The following is a 25,502-nucleotide window of genomic DNA, read 5'->3' as shown; positions in this document are numbered from 1 at the left end:
ATTGCTCTTGAAGCTTTAATTAATACAGGTTTTGGCCAAAAATCCTGATTTCTTAGTTCAGCAATCTGATATAATAAAAAAGAGCTAAACAGAATGGGTAAAAGAGGTAGGTTTCATGTTAGAACATTCTAAAACCCACTTTTGTTAAATACTTATTTCAGTAAAGGAAGTTAGATTGCTGGGGTGTTTTTCTTGCTTGTTAGACTGACTTCCTGTATCTACAGCTGAATAATCTGGTTTGCCATCCTTTGATCATTTTGTATGGTTGATGTCAGTCCATTCATGTTGTTCAGACTGGGGAAGCTGATATGTCAGGGCCTGTTCGTGTACGCAGTTCCAGCATGACTTCACGCCGGTTTAATTAAATACTGTAAAACTTACCTTGATTACCTCAGACTTAGGGTGGGGTAGATTAGACACAGGTTTAGGATAAAATAGGAAGATTCAGACACTACTTCTTTAGATAAGAGTCGTCCAGATATTAACATTTGTGGTTTTTTTAAAACCTATTTATGCTTACACAGTAATGTGAAGTCTAGTAATTTAATCATGCAGTGGGAGGCTGGATTTTTTTTTTTTTTTAAATTTATTAATTTGGTGGTAAGTGTATTTAAATATGGCTTCTGCCTTACCCAGCATCACAAAATGGCCTAACATTATCCTGGTGGAGAAAAGTAAATTTGTCTATTTTTCAATGACAGGGATGTTTAGACAAGGTTGTACTGCTTTCAGAGTAATCACACCTAATATAGATGAAGAGGCTTCAATGATGGAGGATGTTGGAATGCAAGATGTTCACTTCAATGAAGTAAGTAAACATAAGAGTATTAGAATTGATGCACATGGAAGTGCTGGGTTTTTTTTCCAAGTTTTGTGTTTCAGTCCGGAGGCTGCCTAACATGATGGATATTATAATTGTTTTCTTAGCCACTATTCTTATCCTAAAACTGAAATAAAAAAATTCTGTGAGCTGTCCCAGCTTTAGAGAATTTACTATATACATATATTTTAAATAAAGCACTAGCACGTCAACTTAACACCACTATGGAAATAAAAGTAAGCAAAATGGGTTTTTAAGCTAGTTGACAGGATGAACACTAATGTGGCTTATTTATTAGAGTTAACAAGATCTGGTATTTTTAAAACTGACTTTGATTTAGATTGTTACTACACCAGCAATCATGAAAATGTCTTCACTGGTTTTTACTGGTTTACAGTTTCCCTAAGCAAATATGCCGTAACAATGAAAGTGGGTTTACTGACACCAGACTTGCGTCAATGGGGTTTTTTTCTGGCTTAAGTTTCACTCCTTGTGTCTTCGCTGATCCATCTGTGCTGGGTTTACAGTAAATTTTACTATTAAGAAGCCTATATGAAAAGATCATGAATAGTCTTGCTCATGAAGGGCTATGTCTACACTATGTATTTGCCAGTATAGGTGGGGGAGGAAGGGACAGACCACTACTTGCAGCAGCTGTGTTGGAAAAATCCCTGGTGTGTAAGCATAATTGTACAACAAAAAATATTTGTCTTTTGTGTTTTAGTTTGTATATGGTGAAGGTGTGTGACAAAATTATTTGACTGTGCAAATTGTGGCTATGCTAACAGATTTAGGAGGAACTGATGAAAGACTTAGTGGTTTAAGCCTGGGTTTAGGCAGGTACCTGTGTTGTACTCCTAAGTTCTGGTACTGCTTTGCTCTATAGTTTTAAGACAAAAATTGTTGACTTGCCTTTTTCTGGGAAGGCAGGAGTCGGAATTACTTGGAATGAGAAATATAGTGCTTTTTCTTTCCAAAGACACCCAATATCAGGTTGCTTTTTTGAATTTATGTACTGTATTCTTTAAATCACTGATTCTCCTGAACCAGCATGGAATTTAGCATGTTAGTTAGTCAAAGCAAAATGCTGCTCTAAGTGAGCCAAGAGCTGGGTTTCTAGTGACTACTGCTGATGGAAACTTTTGTTAGAAATTGTTGTCAGTGTCTACCTGACAAACCATTTGTCAGAGCTAAATTCTTTTGTATTTTTTAAATTGGAATGTCTTTACTCTTTTTCTTATTAGTCAGTCCCTCCAAAAAGAATATACTGCTTTTTCTGGGTCATTGAACCTTACGCAAATTTATTTCCATCTCTCAGTATTTCCATGGAACGGAAGTAAGCCAAGAGTGAAATTATAAGCCTGTGGAGCTTGCAAAAGGATCAAAGCTTGCCAAACTTCATTTTTCCCTGCATGCAACCCTTTTTAAACTTAACCGTGTAGTACCCTAACTGATTAAATATTGAAAAAAGTTACTATTTTTCAGATAACTACTTATAGTTCACCCCAGGAAGATTAATAATAGGGAAGAACTGTTTGGTTTTTAATAGACTAAAAATCATGGATAAATTAACATGACTAGTATTTTACAGAAGTACTTCAAAACAGGTAGTCCGATTGCTTCATGAATAGGAACATATTCATATATGGAGTGTTTCCTCAGTATGCTCTTATGTAAGCAAAACTGTATTAGTCTAAGAAAAAAAAAATCATATGTCAGATCAATTGGGTGCAGAAAACAGAAACAGATCTTTCAAGCTGTACTTTACTACTACTGAGCAAAATGATGCTCTGATGGGAATTCTTCCTATACGTGGTTACAAGAGTCATGTGGAATTTCTTTCTTACAACTTGGGATTTCCCTGGATGCTAGTTACTTTAGAGTTAAATCTCCAAAAGAGTAATTATAAGTATGGGGGGTCAGGGGGGATCCCTCCATGTTTCTAAAAGGGGCAAAACGTCTTTTATATTCTCCAGTTTATATATATAAAATCTTCCTAATTAAGTTAAATTTGTCTTAAGACTTTAGGCATTTTCTCATTTAAAACTTGAAATTTTTAAAATTCTCTATTGAATTCTCATTTTAAAAGAATTCTCTCTCAGGCCAGGGTTACTGTGACTCATTTCCTAAACTAGCCAGTTGGAAAAACAAAATTTTGTTGTTTGTTGTTTTTTTTTTTTTTAACAAAGTTACTGTGTGCGTTTCATTAAAACAGATGTTTATCTAGACAGCCTATTCAGCAGCACAAGTCACATTCTCCTTGCAGAACTAAAAATCTTCTGGGTGTCAGAAATAGGAAGGTAAAAGCCTGGAACCTGATATCCTTTCCATGCTAGACTTTGCAGTAAGCAGTCCATGTGTGAGAGATCTGAGCTATGGCTAACAGGCCTGTGGCAGGTGCCAGATTCCATGCGGATTAAGGCTGGAAACAATTTCATTCAGATTTGTTGGTTTTTTTCCAGAATAAACTCTGCCAGAACACAGCTCCACCACCCATATTAAGTCAATCTCTACCTTCCTATTTGTTTTTTTCTGGTCTCTTGTTAGCTATGACTTTCCATGAGAGAAATTATTCTAACTTGCAGATTGGTAAATGAAAGAGCTTCACAGCTCAGATGGTATTATAGCTCTTGTAAATGATCAAAGTGCAGTGTAATTCAATATATTAAAGCACTTTATGAAAAGCAGAAATAGGTATTTACCCAAACATACAAGATACTTTAAGTGTGGTGGTGAAGGCTGGTATTCGTCGGGGATACTCAGACTGATATTGTTTAACATCTTCATTAGCCATCTAGGTCGTGGGATACAGTGTATCATCGAGTTTGTGGATGACACTAAATGGAGGGGGAGTAACTGATATGCCGAGGGCAGGGCTGCCATTTAGAGGGACCTCAAACTGAAGGAACACCGAAGCCTCTCAAAGTTCTACAAAGACAAGTGCAAACCTTGCATCTGCGAAAAAATCACCCAACGTCTCAGCAGGGGCTGGGGACGGACTGGCTGGGCAGCAGCTCTGCAGAAAGACCTGGGAGTTCTAGTGGGCAAGAGGTTGGATGGGGAATCAGCAGCGTAGCCTTGTGGCAACAGAGGCCAGCTGCCTGCAGGGTTGTATTAGAAAGAGCACAGAGTCAAGAAGTGGAGGGAAGTGGGTTTTCCCCCTTCTACTTGGCATTTGTGGTGCCCCATCTGTAATCTTGTGCCCAGCGCTGCCCCCCCCAAAGTCAAGAGAGATATCAACAAACTGGAAAGAGTCCAGCTCCTAAGGTGGTTAGTGGAAGAATAATCAGACTCTTGTAAGAGGTGCGCCATAAAAGAGTAAGAGGCTGTTCTCACAGGTTACAAGGGAAACTTTGATTGGATATATGGAAAAAACCTCTTCTTACGACGATGGATAAGCACTGAGACAGGTGGCCCAGAAATGTTGTGTTCTTTTCCTCCTTCCTAACAGCTCTCCCTCGTGAAGCTTTTGCTCTCTATTTTTTTTTCCTGTGTGCAAACAAAATTTTACAGCTTTGCTGCATTCGGATGCCCTCTGGTGTCTGAGATAAGGCTCTTGTCAAAAAACAGTGTTTATGGACAGCCCTTGTGGTCCAGCAGTGACACTGATCTTTCGGTTTTTACCACCTGGTTGCTGAGGGTGGAGATACCGGGGAGTCTATAGAACCCTATAACGATTGGGGGGAAAGGAGATGTTTTAGGGTCTGTTGCAGCACAAGGATAAGGGTAGCATTTTTCAGTCTTTTTTTGCTCTCAGTATTAAAGTTGGCTTTTCTTAGTGACGTCTTTAATGCTGTCTTAGTCCTCTACCAAAGGGAGGAGGGGAATAGAGTATCAGTGGGTCCCTTCTAAGGATAAAAGGAGTTATTTCCAGCTTCTGGCTTCACCACTACAATGCAAGAGTGGTACCAGAAGCTCTCAAGAAGTAGAAATGTCATGTCTTCTGACACCTTTCAGTCTCTGACTTGGATTCTCATGGAGATTCTTGGAGCTCCAGACATGTTTGAAGAGGACTGAGATCTGTTAGGGTATGTGGATGCGAATGGGCTTCTTCACTGTGGCTCTGTCACACTCAAGCCGTGACCAAGTATATGACAGCTTCATCACAGGAGCTATAAGCTGTTCCATAATAGCTGTAAAATCATTTTTTATAACTGTGTTAATGGAGATAGCCAGGTAATTTTAAATTTGTGAAAACTAGAGCAAAGTAATAATGCTTATCTTAGGGGTTTTTTATGCTTATTGAAGTAGAAGAAATTAAATGCATGGAAAATAAAGAATTATGACAAACTGAAGGAAGGGACTTAGGTATAATTATTTGCCGTGGTTTTCATGAGTACTGAATTGTTTTACTTTTTCAAATGTCTATCCAAATCTAGGATGTGCTGATGGAATTGTTGGAGCAGTGTGCTGATGGACTCTGGAAGGCAGAACGCTATGAACTCATTGCTGACATATATAAACTTATAATTCCCATTTATGAGAAACGAAGAGATTTTGAGGTACTAAACTCATCATAAGTAAATTTGAACAAGTAAAAAAACCCCTAATTTTTCTAGTCTAACTGCATGACACGTTGCGCTTCACAGAACAAGAGTATTACAATTGTAACTGAAATATCAACGTGTTAAAATTTTTGTTTTAATTTTAAATAATTAAAAATGTTTTTCCCTAAATATAAATAATTAAAAATTAAACTTACATATTGTCATTGTGATGCAAGTGCTAAACCTATTACTACTGTTCAATAAAACAATGTTTTTGGTTATTAACTACAAGGACATCATTCATTGTTGTTTTAAAATAGGAAAGTTCTACGTTATTCTTTTGCCCCATGATTGTTTTCTTTTATTTTTAGAGGCTTGCTCATTTATATGACACTCTTCATCGAGCATACAGTAAAGTAACAGAAGTTATGCATACAGGCAAGAGACTGCTGGGAACTTTTTTCAGGGTAGCGTTCTTTGGACAGGTGAGTGTTATTTAACTTTCATTTATCTGCTCTATGCAGTAAGAAAAACCTGAATTTATTTTACAAGGTGTATTATTTCATCATCTATATTGATACCATGACATAAAAAGCACAAGAAATATGGTCTGTAAGAAATAATTAAACACCATCAATAATTTAGTTTAAAGCATTTATCAATTCCGATACAATTCTTCCTTATTTTCCTCAGTAAATTTTTTGCTTTTTTTTTTTCTTTTTCTTCTTTTATTTACTACCTTAAGGCAGCGGTAAGTTTTCTATAATGTCAGTTCTTAGCAATGTATTGATTTAATGTCTGTAGTGCTACAGTGTGGTTTGCAAGGCTGCTTCTTAGATTGGTATGCATTAATAGCCATTGCAATTAAAAAAAAAAACATTAAGTTCCATTTAGAGAACAAATCACTCTTTTCTCTGCATCAGTATTGCATGCTTCAATGAACGAAAGTTCTGGCTGTGTATCGGGCAGCTTCACATCCTCTAATGTATGTCTAGAATGCATACGTATCAGTATGGTATCACGCAGTATCAAGTAATACACTTCCTACATGCATAGCCCAGTTGCTAGTTGTTCAGCTGAGCATGGAGAATTGTAAAATACTCTGAGCAGTATAACTTCACATGTATTCTGTTGTCTTTTATAACTTTATAGCAATACCAGTTTACAGACAGTGAAACAGATGTTGAGGTAATTACAGTAACTGCTTACAAAGCAAGCAATGCAGTAAAAACTACTGCATTTCACTTAGTTTGATGTGGGTATTTTCGTCAATCTAGCCTGTGTTTATACATGATATGTTGTGCTTTTCTATTTTGTCTGTTTCGTTTATGACAAAAATATTTATTTTCTGGTTTCAAACATGAACTCAGACGCGGCTTGTTGTTTTAAACCAATGACCTGTTTCACTTTCCATGTACTCTATATTGCATTTAGTTATTGTTTTAAAACAAATGCTTTATGTAATAAAAATAAAGAAGTATATGCCAATATAGTACAACATAAAATTAAGATTTTTACAGAAACTAAATTTCATTTTCTGGAATTAATTTTTATATTACTACATAAAGAAATTTTTCGGATTATTTTTACGTAAACTATTGCCATAATACTCACTTGTGAATCAGATAGTCCTGTTGGTCAACAAGATTTCTGTTTTGGCAAGTGAAACAGTGCTGAAAGTTCACTTTTAAATAAAAGTGAAGAAAAGTTATCTCAAAGGCTTGGCACGCCATAAAATTACAACAAACCTTTAAAATTTTAACTGTGTGTTTCCATTATCTCTCACTCATTCTGTAGTAGATAATTATGTTTTTCTGGTTTTTTTATTCTCTTAGGAAACCTTTTTTATTGAGATTTTAATTTCTCTTTATTTACGTTTGCTTGAATCCTGATGTTAAATGTTTATATTTGCTTTGAATCACACACATTACATTCATCTTAATCATTGCCCTAAGTGGTTTTTTTCCCCAAGATTTTGATTACTTCATTTTTTACAGGGATTCTTTGAGGATGAAGATGGAAAGGAATATATCTATAAAGAGCCTAAACTCACACCTCTCTCAGAAATTTCCCAAAGACTCCAAAAACTCTACTCTGACAAATTTGGATCTGAAAATGTCAAAATGATTCAGGATTCTGGCAAAGTATGATCTTTATTCTCTCTAAAAAATTCTAATATATTACTTCCACTAATCCACTCGAAATACTGTGGGATCACTCTCTGTTACTCATTTGGTACACAAACATATGTGTCTAAAAACTCTACTGGTTGAAGGGCATCAGAGAAATATCATCTCCTATTAAGTTTACCTTTAAGAACAACCGAAAAGCTTAATTTCCATAGTGTTACCTCTCAAAATAATAATTGTATCTTAGAACAAATTTGGATTATGATCATATGCTGTGTTATCTTTAGCTATATTTCTTGCCAGTTCATGCACTGTCATTCTTTGGAAGTTTTTCCCTTTTCTGCACCTCGAGAGCAGAGTCCAAACTTTCTTCTGAAGTAAGAAACAGACCCCTCTGTCCGAGAAAAGTACCATATGTAAATAATATTTTAACTCTGTATCAGTTGTTCTTGTTATCCTTTGCCTATGTGTCTGAGCCTGTTTAATTTTATAAACACTTAAACTGTAGAAAAAAAATGCTCACACAGTGTCATCTGGTTAAATCTACATTTGTCATAGGACATGCTTTCCTTTGTAACTGAAGGCTCCAAAACCGGTGAACTGAAGAGGGCTACAGTATCCTGTACGCTGAGAATAACACATAGGGCACAAGATGCCTCTCTGCAGTCCTTTCATTCCCTTCCTCAGCCAATTTTTAACTTTTTTGGGGATTCAGAATTTATGGTGATTTTCTCTTATTATAATTTCCCGTCTCTTCTTCGATTCTACCAGTAAGATCACAAAGTTCTGTGCTTCTCGGCCTCAAGGTGCAGCAATGGGTGGGCTTTTCAGTATTGGAACTTTAAAAGGAGCGGAGGACTTATGCAAGGGCTAGATTTCATGACATGGAAGCCAAGAGATTCATATTGTAATCTCAGTTTTTCACAGCTCTTCCAGTATACTCTCCTGAATTCTTTACAATTAATTACAATGCATGTGTTTGTCAGCATTTGTAGGGAACATTTTCTATCGGCTGTATCAGAATGAGTACATAAATTACCACTTAAGTTCCAGTCCAATAATCTTGAAAACATTGCAGATTTAAAAACAAACAAACAAGCGGCATGTTCCAATAAAAATGGATAACAGCAGGGAGACCTTAGCTCTGTTCCCAGTTTGCTCCAGGACTTACCTGGTGACTTCATCTGTCTATTTGCATTGTTGCTTTTCCCATTCAGTTTATAGAAGTGAAATGGCTCAGAGACAGGCAGAGATAACATGAATATTTGACGTGGGACTAAAATGGTAGGCAACCACTTTTAGAAAGATGCACAGATTTAGGGTGCCCTCTTTATCCCGTGGTTGGGGGAATTTACAAAAAAAAAAAAAAATTCTTGGTCCATTTGGGGACCCTGCTGGGCAGACTTAGGAAGCCTTATCTCTTAGTACTGGAGAGTAGTTGCTGCTTTTACCAAATCAAAGATCTGCCAGTCCGTGAGGCTCTTATTCATCCAGTTCTAGAAACAAAATGAACTGAATAGTGAAGCCTTCAATTTGTCCTGCTCCCACCAGTATATTCTTTGGGACCCTCGTAGGGTGTCAGAGTTGAGACAGACAGGTTGGGAGGCATGCCTTCTGAAAGTGATATCTGAACTATTTACAATGCAGGGTTTTATTTTTAGTTATTAACTTTTTTTATCACTAGCAATTTTTGGTCTCCAATCTACTATTGTATCAGCTGTCACGGAAGACAAGTATTTCTTTCTGGGTTTTCTGTACCTGTGCTGCCTTCCAGTGTTAATCACGGGTATAACTCTGCATTATGTTTTTGTTTGCAGTTCTGCATATAGCAATTACTGATAATGAGTGCTTAAGAAAAAAACAAACAAACAAACACCACAACATGTTGTAATGCATCTAGTTGTGTTGTCTTCCTAATAGTTAGAAACTGAATGCAGAGAATCCCTGTGAGAGCATTAACCATTTCTGTGTTTTCAGTAATTTACAGATTGAGAGACCAAATTTAATTTCTGAAAGTTGTGTGACTACAATTAAATCCACTTTATTCACAATGTAGCTATTTGATTTTTTTTTGTCATGTTTTTAAGGTAAATCCTAAGGATTTAGATTCAAAATATGCATATATTCAAGTTACACATGTAATTCCATACTTTGAAGAAAAAGAGTTGCAAGAAAGAAAAACAGATTTTGAAAGGACTCATAACATTCGTCGCTTTATGTTTGAGATGCCTTTTACTCAAGCTGGTAAAAGACAAGGAGGAGTAGAAGAGCAGTGTAAGCGACGGACTATTTTGACAGGTACTAACTGAATGGAAATCTCCTTTAAAAGAAAACTGCTCTTTTATTTTGTTTTTTAGACTTAATTCTTGATACTAGGTTTTTCTATATGTTGTGTATTTTGTCAGAAAAAATCCTTTAGAAGATTTCACATGTGACTGTTGGAGGTGACAAGAATTGCAAAGTATACCAAAATACTGTTAGACAAAACAACCTTTCAGAATTAGTACATGCTTGAAAATGAATGATCTGCAAACACTTATAAGTGACCATCTGAGAATACGTATATCATTGTGTGATTTCTTAACCACTAAGCATTGGAAAAAGAGAGTAAAATCTTATATCTGACTATGTTCTAACTACCCTTCACTTTTAAATCATTTTGGGTTTTTTAAATAATGGAATGTCTGCATCTCTCCCTTCGCCCTTCCCTGTGCTCACCTCTCTTTGCTATAAAACATTGAAGAACGGTGGTATTATGCTTGCTGGTTTGGGTGTGGGGTTTTTCAGCATTCTTTCAGGTTGTGGACCTGTTGAATGCAGTGTTGGTTCTTTTGTCTAAAAGCAGCTGAAAGAGCCTGAAGGCAGGTTCTGGTTTGATTTCCAGCCTCTGTTCAGTTGTGACTTTGGACTAATCACTGTGCTTTAGTTTCTCATTTGTTAGCTTTCGAAGGGAGAGAGAGTGCCCATCTATCTCCCCATAGGCTCAAACTTTAAAGATGTTTAGTGATACAAAACATTTTATAATGCTTTTAAGGGAGATAATTAAAAGTTACGGTTTGTTTGGCGATGTTTCTGTATAACGTGTAAATCTAAATTTGTGAAATAACAAGTTGGGCTTTGACTGGAAGCACTAATTCAAATGGTCTAACTCCGTTCTGTATGGGTTTTTCCGTTTCACTTACTTAAAGTCCTTTATAGCTATCAACTAAAAATACTTTTCATATTTTTAGCCAAACTGGTTTTCAGATTGGTTTCTTCAAGGGATAATCCTCAAATAATTTTTTTGTTTTTTTCCTTAACCTTCAAGAATTGTGAATCTGGAGCCTAGCTTTCCTTGTTCTTAGAAAAAGACTATTCTGTGTTTTGCCTCTGTTAAGTGTGAGCTTCTGTATCACTGTCTTAATACAGCGGTAAAAGCAACTTAAATAAATGACTTTATTGTGTAAGCTGTCCATAGCTTATACTTGTGAGGAAATAGAAAATACAGCTTTGCTATTTTTGATTCTTCTCCTTTTTGAGATACGTGGATGGTGAGCAATTCTTTTTACAGTTCTCATATGAATTAAGTTCCAATGGTTTATTTCTTGGTTGTTATTATTAGTAGCAGTAATGACAATGATGTTTCTTTGCTGTAATACATGTAAAGCTATGCATATTTATATTTTCAATATTTTGTTTCCCTGTATATTTGGTAGTATTTCTAATTATATAATATGTTATTAAATTGGGCAACTCATTACATCACAATGAGATTTTAGCATAAAATTCTATCCAAACACGCCTTATTCAAAAACTTTTTTCTAATTATATTAAACTTGTTTCCGTCCATAGCTATACACTGTTTCCCATATGTGAAAAAGCGCATTCCAGTAATGTACCAGCACCATACTGACTTAAACCCAATTGAAGTAGCCATTGATGAAATGAGTAAAAAAGTTGCAGAACTTAGGCAGCTTTGCTCTTCGGCTGAAGTAGATATGATCAAATTGCAGCTGAAGCTACAAGGAAGTGTCAGTGTTCAGGTAAGACCATATACTTTGCCATTCAGCTATTTTGCTTGCTTCTGTCCCTGAAAAATTGTATATGTGGCATTTTATCTGTATTCTGTACAGTTTCTATTCTGTATATTCAAGAATATCCTGAATTAGAAATACGCTGTTTGCAGTTATTTCCAGAATAGGAAAAGCAATAAAAGTATTTCATATAAACACTGATCACAGACAGTTACATGAAGGATTAAGATTCATCTCTGGAATCTCTGGTGGTCTAAGCCCCACCAGGTTTTGGTGTAAAGCTGAAACTACCATAAAATAGTGACTTTCCATGTGAGGATGAATGAACATATTTTGCCTAGATGTAGGTCTGCTCCCAGTAGGTTCAACATGGTCTTTATTGCTTTTGTATTTTGGTCAGATCCCTATGGAGATGAAGAGGGAGTGCCAAAATCTAGGAGGAGGGTAATAGTAGAAAGTCTCACTGTGCAACATTTCATTTTGCCTAAGGCAAGCAAGAACTGAATGTATAAAGAAACCATCAGATTCACCAAAACAGGGTACATAAAGCAGTTGTAGCATGTACAAATCAATATGGTAAGGGTCTTAAGAATGCAATGACAAAATTGCTGCTCTTTGAATATTTAACTGGTTCAAATCAAAGGAACAGTAAACACAGTTATCTGAAATGAACTGCTGTCATGTTCAAGAGCAAATAAAAAAAACAAACAAACAAACCAAGCTTCCAGAATCAGGAAGTTGTCAAGCTAGCATTTGGGATGAGAAGGGAGGGGCTCTTGCTATTAATATAAAAGAATAATAGGGCAGAGTAAGAAATCGTTGAATCCACTTTTCATGTAGGTGCTGTAATAGCACAATTAAATTTCTGCTAATTATTGAAGAATTTTCAGCTTGGAGGAGTGTTTTCAATAGATAAGCAGACCAAACAGTAGTAGATTTAGCTCATTTTCCTCATTTTCCCACCCTAATTTCATAAACAGAGATCACAAATTGGCACTATCAGCAGTTACTTTGCCACATCATCAAAGTGGTTTCTTTGTGCCAGGACAGGTTCATACAAGAGTGCTGTAGAGACCTCTCCAGCTTTTATGTTCCAACTCCAGCAGTCTTCTTATTTCATAAGTCCAGGGTTTTTTAAATCAATGAGTTCTAAGAAAAGCAAATCGGACAGACACCTGTAGTATCTGTTATTGCTAAAACAATATGTCAGAGAACTGACTTTATTTTGTAATTCTTGTTCTTTTTAGGTTAATGCTGGCCCATTAGCATATGCAAGAGCTTTCTTAGATGATACAAACACCAAAAGATATCCAGACAATAAAGTAAAGCTACTAAAGGAAGTTTTTAGGTATGGGTTTTGTTTTTTTTTAAAAAAAACAACTTTTTTTCAAGACTGATATCGTAAGAATTTTTTTTAAACTTTTAACTTTTATAGTGTTCTGACTGTATTAAAAACATACTTCAAGCTGGCATTTTGAATTAATGTTTTGGATTTTGTATTCCTGATTGAGATCTTTTTTTATTATTTTTATCTAAATCAGGCAATTTGTTGAAGCTTGTGGGCATGCTCTGGGTGTAAATGAACGACTTATAAAGGAAGATCAGTTGGAATATCAAGAAGAAATGAAGGCCAACTACAGAGAAATGGCAAAAGAGCTTTCTGAAATAATGCATGAACAAGTATGTGCTGAAATTAAATTATACATACCAGCATTCAGAATGTAGCTGTAATGTGAACCCGCTAGGAAAAGTGTATGTAATGCTTTACATAAAAAGATTGTTTCTTCCTCCCCGTCCCCCCCTATTGGAGTATAAGCATATCACAGAATTGTGGAACTTTCTCATTTTTTTTCTCTTTGTGAATTTTCTGCAGAGGCTTTCTTGACCTTCAGAATTAAGTCTTCTTCGTTAAGAAAGTAAATCTAGTTGGCACCAGCCTATTTTTTTGTAGAAGAGGAAGACTACAGTAAAGATAAAACAAATTTAATGACATGAATATATATGTCATTTATACTTCATACATGTGTAGTAGTTACAGGGGTCTCTACTCAGTGACCCAAAAAGCTCATTTTAGTCTATACTTCCTGGTAACTGTAGGGGAATTTGATCTGCAAGCTTAGCCCTTTTTATTCAGATTTTGGAGGTGTAAGCGTTTACTTTTGCAACAAAGAGTTAAGCATCTTTCAAGAGGTATTCCAACACATTTTCTTGAGGGGAATCCACTACAGACAAGCTGGAGAGATGAGAAAAGGAAAACCAGAACTCTTGTGGAGTGAGATGTAGGACCTTGCATCTGGGATCTATGGTAGAAATGTCTTCTGACTTCAGAGACAAGGATATTATATCCAGGAGGACAGGAAGGGCTGCAGATTCATGCTTGATCCCTGCCTCCTTGACATTTTTGTTCATCATATTCATCCCTTCAGGTTCATTTTCTTTCATCCACTGTTATTTGTGTAATCTTTTCCCAGAGCCATAGAGTGGCTCATGGATTTAACCCTCAAAACTGGTATTTCTGTGCTTTCTGATAATATTTTACCTTACAAATACATGTCTGTGACACTTGCTTAGATGTATGACCATAATAGCAACGTTTCTTAGTCTAGGAACAAATGCATCCTAGTCTGGATAACCAGTTGGCACAAAGAGGAGCTCTGAGTTGTTCTTGTCCATACAAAAACTATAAGCTTTACTCAGAAATCAAATTGTACAAGAAAAATCAAACTTGAGACCTACCTGAGGCGTTCAGTCTAGCTGATACTTAAACACTCCATTAATCTTCTAGGGTTTTTCTCAGAATTGCATTCTTTAGATGTACAATGACTTTACCCATTTACTAGTTTTTGACATCTCTAAATTACTCTATTATTATCCAAGAAATATTTGCTCAAAAAGCTAGTCAGCTTGCCGGTATAACAGCTTATCCATAGGCTTATCTAAGAAAGATTTGCCTTTGTTCTGCCCTTGCTTAGATGGTATCCAAAAATGTTACGGTGATTTTTTTTCTGTTCAAAAATGTGTCAAGTGTCTCAAGTTCACTTCACACATTTTCTTCCTCTCCATTATTTGCTGATGTGGTTTCCTCAGGTACTGTGCTATGAGTAGCTCTGTGCTATGATATAATTATGGTGAAGCACAAGAATACAGCAAGTGCACAGGTTTTATTTTCATTCTCTTATTCTTTTGTTATACTATCACAGCTTACCACAAAACTAACTTCTTTTTTAACCACCAATGACAGAGAATATTGTGAAACAAGGTTTGTAGGGAGTGTTGCCATTTTGTCAGAATCCATGTGGTGTGTTTTTTTGTTGTTTTTTTTAAAAAGCCAGTGTTTTTCAGATATGCACGTAGAGGAAAACAGTTTTGAAAGATCCCTGGAACAGGAAAAGAGATTGCTTAGCTGACAAAAATGAGACAGCTTGACTGTATTTCAGTGTGATGTATTGAAAAGCAGAAAGCAGTGGAGGGTTTTAGAAAGGAGAATAACTGATTGGACAGCTGATTAAGATGAATGAGGTATATGAGAGAATGAGACAGCTGTACAGAAGACCCCTTCAGAAGAGAGAGGAAAATGTTTTGGTCAAATAATTTAATGGTAAGGATAATAAATGAAAGATTAATATTCCCCTGGCATAGGAAAAAGTAAAAGGATATAATGACAGTTTGTACACAAGAAAAAATACTTAGAACTCAGTGCAAGACATATATTTTTAAAAAATGCTCAGGTGTGTGTGTTTCCAAAGATTGACCATAAGAAAAAGCATGTAATGGCTGAAACTTCAGGAGTAAATCACATTGTCTAAAAGTAAACAAAGAGAAGAAGGGGCAAACAACTATATTAGTGTTTGCCTGTAAGATAGTGTGAATAGAATATGCAAGTACAGCACTGACTGCAGTAACATGTACTATTAGCCTACCACTGTGTTCTTTTTATATAACTGTAATTAGTTGTAAATAATTAAAACATGCTATGTTGTTGGGTTGCTGGTTTTTGTTTTTTAAATTAGATTGATTGTTTCCCTGAAGGCTTAGAATCATGAGGCTCTTCACGGAAATCTTTAAAAATGTCACCTTTGTGTGCCTGCCTATTTGGAAAAAGAGCTTCTCACAATGTTTGTTCCAATGTCATTGAAAAAAAACCTATTAGCTGTCTTACAATAGTGTGGATTTTAAAAAATTGCAAAAATTTTGTTCTGAAACATATAGAAAAGAATCTTAACAGATTTTTCTTTTTTTCTCCTCTGCTGCTTGCCAATATGATCAGATGGGATGGTAATTAGTTTTCTTTACTTCTGCTCTTAGTTTGTCTCATCTTTATATAATTCCTTTCTTTCCAATATTTCTAATCTTAGCATCAGTAAATGTATAGCTGTTAAGAATGAAGTCTTTTTGGTGCTTCAATAGCTGTTATCAACAGCTTCAATAGCTGTTGATAAGAAATGCTCAAATCATACCTCTAAGTTAAAAAAACAAAAACAAAACAAAAAACCCCAAACAAAAACAGGCAAAAAGGAAGCCTATTGTCCTTGTGAAACTCCCTTTGAAAGTTAACAGGAGAAATGAGAGAAGCTATTCAAGCTTCCTCTAGAGAGGACCGTGTAATACCTAAATTAGGAGAACTGAAGAAGTTGGAGAAGTAACTACTGCCCTCCTAAATCTAGTAGAGGATGGCTGAAAAGAGTCCCCATCCCCAAAAAGAAGTCCTGTGCAATTGAGAAAGTACTAGAAAGTTGAGTTCATGAGCAGCACATCATGAAATTGGTTAGCTGTTTTGTAAATGCTTGTGTCATTTTGTAACATTTTGGTAAATACATGTTTTCCGTTTTAAGATTACTCCTGTTGAAGAAAAGGCCAGTGTTATGCCTAATTCGCTACACATTTTCAACGCCATAAGTGGAACTCCAACAAGCACAACAGTTCATGGGATGCCCAGTTCTTCTTCAGTTGCATGATTGTTTTGTAAAGGAAAGTATGTTAGTGTTTTTTTTTTTTTTTAAAGTATGTGGATTTGCTTCATTGTGTGCAAACTCAGGATGATTTTGAAGCTAAATGTTGGGCAGGTGCAAGCTGCATAATTCATACGAATGTCTGAGCACACTTAGCAAATAGCAGTTACTGGTAATAGTCTTTTAGAGCGAGGGAGGCGCACAGATATTTTTCTAATCTTGCTGGTAACATTTAAAAGTATTCACAATGTCATCGCGGAGGTGCGTGTTGGAAAATTGTAAAGCTGAAGTTAATTTCTCTTTTTCATTAGAAAGTATTATTAAAATTAATTGCACATTACAAAAAAGTGTTGTCGGATGTAATTTTGCAGATATGTGACATTCAGGTGTTCTTTTTGTGTATGGCACATAGAGATTGATTCCAAGTACAAGAACTATTTTGGGGCTAGACAGAGACACTAGTTTTTGGGGTTTAATGGAACTGACAATAGTAGTTTTTGTACCATTTGGCAATTTGTTGTGCTTTATTTTATACCTTGTTGCATTTTGGAGGTATGTGAGCTTAGATCTTATTAAACAACTAAATACAACCAAAGGTCTGTATTAATGAACACTGAGTTATACTAAAATATCAATATTAGTAAATTGTTATGTACATATTGTTTGTTAATACAGTCCGTACAGTCTGTACATAAATGTATTACATTTCTAAGCATTTTCTAATATTCATACCAGCTCTTATCCTTCTGCTTTCAGTTTATTGTGAAAATTTGCTCATTCCAAGTATATGCAGACTTTACAGTTCATTTATTCCTGTATATAAGTAAGTGCAATATAAAGATGTATACAGTCTTTGCTATGTTAGGTTTATATGCAGTTATTAAAGGAAAAAAACTTTTTTGCCAAAGCAATGGAGTATGTAATTGGTGATCATGGTTACTGTGGTAAATGGTGGTATAATTTAAAGCTTTTTCCATATTCTTATTCTTTTAAGACATTAATTTAGTAATTTTATATTTGGGGAAAATAAAGGTTTTTAATTTTATTTAACTGGAAGCACTGTCCTGCTGTAATTAAACATTCTGTACTACATCTATATTAAAAGGAAAAAAGTAGTTACTTTTCTCACTGTGTGCTCTGGTTTTTATTTCAGATTTGTCCCTGAGACTGGGGAAAGATGAAAGCTTGATCAAAAAAAATGGCTTTTTGCAGCTTAAGTATGAGATGAGATGCAGACACTTCTAGGGCACATTTCATATTCCTTGTCAATAAAGGGAATTTAGGTTATTAGTTAAGACATCAGTTTTGGATCCGTCACGTTTGACTCAAGTAGTATGTTACTAAAGGTTGTTACTCACCGGTACAGTTAATATTAGGAAGTCTTCAAAACTTTTCATCAAATGACAGTAAAATCATCTTTTGCTTATGACATAAGGTTTACTGTCATTTTCTGTAGCAGAGCATGAAACTCATATGTTGCCATTACTCATCAAAGATTTTTCCAAAACAGCTTATCCTGGCAGTGAAATGCTGGATAACTCTGCTTTTTCCAGTTATGTTTCTGAAACAAAATTCCTGTTTGTTTAAAATTCTTTTCCTTTAAAAAAAAGGGGGGGGTGGACACGACACCCAGATAAGTACTTCTAGACAGTGAACCCATAATGCTGTGATAAGAGACAGTCCCCTTTCTCCCCCTCCGCTCTATATGCTTTCACTTTTTTGTTTGTGGAAAGTGGTGTAGGAATACTTTGTTACGTATCAACATAGTTAGTCTCAAAAGGTATTTGATTATTAGCAGAAAATATCCTGTAAAGTTGTTTTGCCATTCAGGAAGATTTCTATATCAATATATTAATAGAAATTGTGTACATCAGGGTGGCTTCTTGCAATTACCCTGCTTTTTCTAACTTCCCTTTTGCCCTGGGAGCAGAACTGACATTTTCCTACAGTTGTACAACACCTTTTGCACTGAGACCTCAGTTTGACGGAGTTGTATCAGCTAACCAACCTATAAATGTAGTATGTATTCATAACTGAGTATGTATCTATGTATATTTATATACATCTAAATATATGTGTAACTGTGTTGCTTGCTTGCTGAAAGTTGGCCTATGAAAAATAGTGAAATGTAGTCGACAAAAGGTTGACGTAGGTTTCCATAGGGTAGTATTAATGATGAGCACGTGTTCAAGTCCAAGTCTACAGACATTTTGTTTATAATCTTACATGATGCATTTATATGAGAGAACACACCCTCTAATGTATTGTTTTGGTTTTAGATATGCTAAGATTATAATTGTTGGGTTTTACCTCCTGAATAATTCCTTCTGTTCCAGCCTCCCTTTTCGGCTGTTACTTCCGCAACATGCAAATTAAGTATCTAATATGGGTTATTCTTTATTCATAAAGACCTGGGCTCTGTACTGGTTTTGGCTGGGATAGAGTTAATTTCCTTCACAGCAGCTCCTATGGGGCTATGTTTTGGATTTGATGGAAACAGTGTTGATAACACAGGGGTGGTTTAGCTATTGCTGAGCAGCGCTTGCACAATGTCAAGGCCTTTTCTGCTTCTTACACTGCCGTGCCAGCGAGTCAGCTGGGGGTGCACGCAATAAGCTGGGAGGGGACACAGGCAAGACAGCTGACCCCAACTGACCAGAGGGCTATCCCATACCATGTGACGTCGTGCTCAGCAATAAAAACTGTGGAGAAAGTTTGCCAGAGCAGCAGTTGCTCAGGGACTGGCAGGGCATTGCTCAGCTGGTGGTGGGCAATTGGGTTTTTTGCATCATTTGTTCTTCTTAGTTTTGTTTTTCTTTATTTGATTATTTTTTTTTTACGCATTAAACTGCCTTTATTTCAACCCACAAGTTTTTTCATTTTTACTCTTCAGATTCTCTCCCCTATCCCACTGCGGGGGAGTGAGCGAGCGGCTATGTGAAGTTAAACCACAACAGTCCCTTTTGGCACCCAGTGTGGGGCTTGAAGGGTTTGAGGTAACAGATTTGACCACAGTGTGTTAGAGGGAACTTATAATTATTATCTGTTTAACAGTTGCTGGTCGCAATGTTGATTAACTTGTTCTCGGCATTGGTTTATCTGATCAATGCCATACTCCCTTTTTTTTGCTGTATCTCAAATCTGAGAGCTTGATAGAGTCTATATTTGACTTCTACCATTTGCTGTGCAGTGTAGCACTTGGTTGTGTTTTGCCTGGGAGAACTATGATAAAAACATTGGCCTTGAGCCTCATCTGGTATTTGGGCCCTGATTGTTGCATTCCCTTTACTTCAGGCACCATCTCATGAAGGCAATTAACAATTACACTTTTTCCTTTTTCTCCTCTGAGAACCAGTCGGTGGAGGGAATGAAGAATGGCACCTTCTTTTCCTGCGGGGTAGATGTTTTCTCCCTTTTTACAATAACTCTTCAGTATCTTGAACGTCCTTGGGTAACCAAGATACTCCTATTAGCATGTTTCAAGAATATGTTTCCAGCTTTTCCTAAGGTTAACCAACTATTTAGGAATATCACATAGGGATATGTCCCAAGGCAGCATGGTTATGGGTAGCAAGGCATTTGCGAGAATATGGGCAGGTACCTAGAAGGGTTGTCATTTCTGATGGTCTGGGAGTTCACCCCCGAACAAGTGCAGGATCTTGATGAAGTGATAGAATGTTTGAAAAAAGGATGCCTTGGCTACACCAGAGACACAACTTAGGGCCCTGTGCTGGAGCCTGGCATATGCCTACCGAGCACTATTCGGCACCCTCAAGGGGAAGAGGAGGATCTCTGGATCTGAAGACATACAAACAGCCCTGGCTAAACCAGAGACCCAACCTCAACTATATCAGTCGCCCCCGATAGTCAAGAAGAAACAATGGAAGCGGAAGTCAACTCAATTAGTAAGGGAGGAAGAAGCTTCTCCTGAGAGCAGGAGGGAGAATCAAAAGAGACAGCCTGTTCTGCAGCACAGCAGTCACAAGAACAGGAGGGGGAAGAAACTGAAATCATAAACAAGTCAGAAACCACCTGATGACTAACTGAGCTGTGAGATAAGCAAAAAGATTCCAGCCATCGTCCAGGCGAGCGAATTATCAGCTGGTTTCTCCAATGCTGGGATACTGGGGCCCATAGTCAGGAACTAGCAGGTCCTGAGTGACAACTATAACCAGATGGAGCCCAAAGTCATGGACTAAATGAACTCAAAGGACATTTTGTGGACATTTTACAGGGGTGGCCCATAGACTAAGGGAATGATATCTGTGTATGTATCTGTAGCACACATTTGTAGTGTCTTATACATAAAAGCTATAGATATTAATGAGCTAAAGCCAAGCTGCCTAAATACAATTGCTTGTCTACCTTGCCTTGGTTTCTGGTATTTTTTTCTGTCTATACTGTACAATAATTATATAGTTTTCTTCTTTACGTATCACAGTATTATAATGTATTTCTCTGTTATTTCTCATTAAAAATATTTAGGCTGCTCTGGGTGATCATAATGCATTGGTTCTTGAAGTTTTAAAAAAATCAACATGCATTAAACATTTGCACAGGCAAGATGTTTAATATGGGCACAGTTTCAGAAAATTTGGGGAGAATAACTTTCTTGCATACTTCACCACCAATAATTTGTTTAATTTTTCAGATGATTATTATGATACAGGTTTTTCGCCTACCCGTGAGATGTGGGGATATTTTTAATTTTTCTTCCTTTTTAGCCTGATTCCTTAAGAAATTTCCGCTTATGCAATTCACTCTATTCATCCAACGATTTGGTGTTCTCCCTAGTAACTTTTGAAGCTGTTGACCAGTCTTGATCTTTGCCAAATTTGTCTGAAGAGTTTCTACACGCTTAATGACAAAATTGGCTGGCAGGGGTGATAGATTTAAATTGATAGCATTGCTCATGGAAGCGCTGCAATGTGAACATGACTTGCTCTCCAGCTGGCCAATCAGGGTGCCCAGGGTGGCCAATAAATTAGCATCGGTTTAACTCAAAGTGAGTGATAATAAGGCTTCCTTCCCCAGATGATAGTACGCTCCATAGCGTACTGTGGGCAGGTAGCGTACTGTGGAAAGAAAACCACACGTACTGCAGAGGAGAGGAGGTCAAGTCCCAGGAATGAGGAGGTGAGCTGGGCCTGAGGCAAGTAGAGATGAGGGGGTGTACGGACAAATCAGGAAACTGGGCCCCTCTGATGGATGTGCTACAAAAATCTTTTTCCAAGATGCTGAGCATGCTCTGTTTTACTGTTGCCACAGTTTATATATACAACGGCAACTTGTAATGTGGTCTGGGGGGGCTCTTTGCAGTTAGTTCTCAGGCTGGACATGGTAAAGATAATGTTAAACCTAACCATAATGTTATAAATATTTTTTAAATAGCATTTAATTAAACGGAATGATTTCAAATAAAACAGTGTAGTTAGACGAACCTGGCTCTTAGTGAAAACACCTCGTCTAGTAGGTCAGGAGTGCTTTTTTCTAATACCCAGTTTCTTTTATCTTTGTTTTCTTTGTGAGAAGACTTATTTTCAGTAAATAGAAGACATGTAAGTCACTATCTGTCGTGAAGGCTATCTGGTGAAGTTTGGGAAAACCAGTGTTCTGTGTTTTTCATGAACTGAAAAACTTGTGTATTTAACTGTGCCCAGACTAGGGGTCCTGGGGCTTCTTGGACAAAGGGCAGAAAAAACAGAAACATGAGGCAGATAACAACTAACTTCGATTGTCTCTCTGATATTTCTAGAAGTGTCCATATTAACACCTTTAAAACATTTTGATGGTGGCTTTTTCCTTTGAGTTATTTAAAAGCCACTTAGACTCTAAATATTTTTTGGTCTTGACACAATTAATTAATTTAAATTATATCTAGTGATTAGGCAGTATTTCCCTTTCAAGTTAACTGTAGTAGGTATTAGGTTTTTTGCTGGCATTTTCTGTGTAAGGAGGAGTTTTATTATTTCTTCTCTCTATGCAAAACTTGTAATTGTTTTTTCTGCAAGAACAAGGTGTAATTGGTATTAGTAAAGTACCTGGGAATGCTACACTTAGTTTAATTGATACATGTTGTGAATGACAGAAAAGCACCGAGAGCTTTGCTAGCTGCATGTTTCTGTTTTGCCGTTTGGATTACGCTATAAAAGATGAGCTAGCTGGAAAGACAGAAAAGAGGAGGCCGAAGGGATTTAGGTAAGTAATCTTTCACTGCGAATGCTTAGAGCATCTTTCTTTTTGTATGCATGAGCTGATTCAGCTGCTACCTTGATCAAGCTTGAGGGCTTGGATGACTTTAAATGACGTGCAGTTGTGGCTAAAGGGATACCAAACCTTTTAAAGCCAACATCTGGGTGGAGAATCTTCCCTTCTCTCTCGGGTTGACGTGTCTGTTATTTCTTCCCCCAAATACTGGATAACGCAGCCACAGACGACAGGTTTGCTGCATCCAGTTTAATACAATACTGCATGAATTCAGCTAACGCGTGCTTGGTTTTAAATTGCCTTTTTTTTTTTTTTCTCTTTAAACTTTGTCTCTCTCTGTCCTGTAAGATTCATTGACACTGGATACCTGAACAGCAAGTGTAGCTTCTTAGGATGGTGGGGGTTGTAGCTGGTGCTGTATAATCTTTTTATGTTTGTCTCTGTGATATCAGACTGCCAAAAATGTGAATGTTTGACTTGACAAATTAAGATGGGGGACATGAAAATTGTGAACAAAATTGACAGAACTGCAGCTGAGATCTTTAATACAGACTCATGTCCCAAAATAAATATTCTTTTAGGTTAGTTTAGTTTCCATCTAATATTTTGAGAATTGGTATAAGGTTTAGCCAGCTTTACACAAACTTACTTTTCAAATTAATGAAAGTGAGACATCAGGTTTTTTTCCAAGTGTATGAGGAAAAACAGATGTCTACCAGTCTAGAACAGTTATCAGACTATATACAAGAAGGCGCTGGTAACAGCTGAATGAGTAAGTTTGAGCTGGCATTTAGAGTTGGAAAAAATGGAATCTGAAGCCTGGAAGAAATCTGAACAGAAATTGGCTGCATTGTTTTGCACTAGTAACATCATTAGCACAACTACCAAGAGAGCTGAAACTTCTGATAGAGCTGTTGAGTAACGTGATTTTTTTCAATGGCATGAACCGTAAATGGAAGAGATAAGAAGTTCCCAAGGACGTACAGATAACTGTAAGAAAAAAACCTTAGTTAAGCAAAACTGTTCAATCCATTGCTCGTTCCGTAACTCTGAGAAGTCTGTGAATGTTGCCTGGGGAGAGACGAGTCCAGAGCTGTGTTTGATTTAGTGAAGCTTTAGTAGCCACCTTAACCACAGTAATCAATAACAAGGCATGTAAGGGGACAAGCACCTTTTATAATCAGTCTAATAAAATGGACGAATTGTCAGCATAACTATTTAGACTTGCAAAAGGCCTGTGACAAAAAAGAAAATTGCTGTTCATCCATCAGCAGAGGGTTGGTGGGGTTTTTTTCAGATTGCTTAAAACCTTTTTCTCTCATCATCACCAGTGATGGATCCTTGTTCTGCATCCACAATTTGAAACAGCTGAGTATTTTCCCCTCACGGTGTGCTAGTAGACTGTAAAAATACATAATAAAGCTTTGAAACAATTTCTTTAAATGTGCCTAGAGTAATTATGTGACTGGGATTTTTTTTTTTATCACTTATTTACTCGAGAAAGATAAAATAGGGGAGGTGACTACTCCCTACACTAAAACCGATGGTTATCTCTTTTGGAGATACTGATAACTCCAAACCATCGGAACTGAAACAGAAATGAAGGGATGCACCGGCTGGTAAAGCATGAGGCAGCGACGTGTTGGCGAAGAGCTGTGTTGTTAAAGCTCAGAACTGGATAATTAACTTGCCGTGCACATCTGCGGTGGAAGATGACCCACAGCCAATAGTAAAATACGCTTATTACGATATGCTTGTAGAAAACCATTGCATCTAACAATACGCAGCCGGTTTGGATTATAGATTATTATAATTAAATAATTGCCATACTGGATTTTGGTGCATGTCTAGGAAGCAGTGGCCAAAACTTGGCAGTTAGGGCAGAGATAACCATAAAATGAAATGTACATTTTATTGCCAAAAAAGTAAATCTGTTCAGCTTGTTAAATAAATTGGTAAAAACTAGAAGCTTTAAAAAAAAAAAAAGTTGACCGGATGGATGCAAAGCTATGACAGCAAGAAAGGAAATGCTTTTGCTTTTTGACAAACTGAGGATGGTGATGAAATACGGACACTTAAAAAAATCAAATATTTAAGAGGAAAGAAGAGAAAATAGAAGTTAAAGTACAGAAAATTGCTAAGGAATTTAAGATGTTGATTGGAAAAATCTACCTCACACAGATGAAGATATTAAGGCATTTTGCTGAAATACTTGCTAGCTGCAATATAGCCTCATTACTAGGCAGGTGGTCAAACGTCAAATTGTTAAGTGTGGAGATATGTTCAAAGTGGTTATGTTCTATCTTTAGAAAGAGTGACAAAAACACGAGTTTGCCTGATAATGCAATAATGATATATATAATGATCTGTTTCATAGCTCCCTTATAATCCAACAGGAAGTTTATTTCCATCAGTATTTACAGGCTTCAAAACTGAAACCAGGCGTGGTGAGAGCTGACCGGCAGGCGCTGGCCTGCTAATGTTCCTTCAGAAAAGATCTCTGAGCACGGAAATTTCGGAATAACGTTCACGTTGTGCCAGTATTCAGAGAAAGCGTGTGGGATGATGATGTGCTTGTTGCCTTGGTACTGGTGTGAAACACCAGACTGGCAGGTCTAGTACGAGATTCACGTAACAAAACTAAACTAGGCTCATACAGAAAATATTTGGGAGGGGACACAGCCGGGACAGCTGACCCCAACTGACCCAAGGGACATCCCAGACCACATGACGTTGTGCTCAGCAATAAAACTGAGGGGGAGGGAGGTTGGCCAGGGCAGCAGTTGCCTGGGGACTGGCTGGGCATCGGTCGGTTGGCGGTGAGCAATTAGGCTTTTGGCAGCACTTGTTTTTCTTGGGTTTGGGGTTTTTTAGTCTTTGTTTTATTTTTCTTTTCT

At 36.8% G+C, this 25,502-nt stretch overlaps 1 protein-coding gene across 1 annotated transcript in view; it reads left to right on the top strand.

The window, feature by feature from the left end:
- DOCK9 (dedicator of cytokinesis 9) overlaps positions 1–17,518 on the top strand; it is a 107,967-nt gene extending 90,449 nt beyond the window's left edge. The window contains 9 exon segments of the mRNA XM_009333332.1: positions 702–808; positions 5,200–5,322; positions 5,679–5,792; positions 7,305–7,451; positions 9,524–9,734; positions 11,268–11,458; positions 12,697–12,797; positions 12,991–13,129; positions 16,282–17,518. Of these exon segments, the coding sequence (XP_009331607.1) occupies positions 702–808; positions 5,200–5,322; positions 5,679–5,792; positions 7,305–7,451; positions 9,524–9,734; positions 11,268–11,458; positions 12,697–12,797; positions 12,991–13,129; positions 16,282–16,404 (1,256 nt within the window). The 3' untranslated portion in view covers positions 16,405–17,518.
- Positions 17,519–25,502: the final 7,984 nt, after the last annotated feature.

This window comes from Pygoscelis adeliae, unplaced genomic scaffold (genome assembly GCF_000699105.1).
Source record: "Pygoscelis adeliae isolate BGI_AS28 unplaced genomic scaffold, ASM69910v1 Scaffold48, whole genome shotgun sequence".
Classification (NCBI taxonomy): Eukaryota; Metazoa; Chordata; class Aves; order Sphenisciformes; family Spheniscidae; genus Pygoscelis; species Pygoscelis adeliae.
Note: the sequence above shows the minus strand (reverse complement) of the source record. Positions and strands in the feature narration are given on the sequence as shown.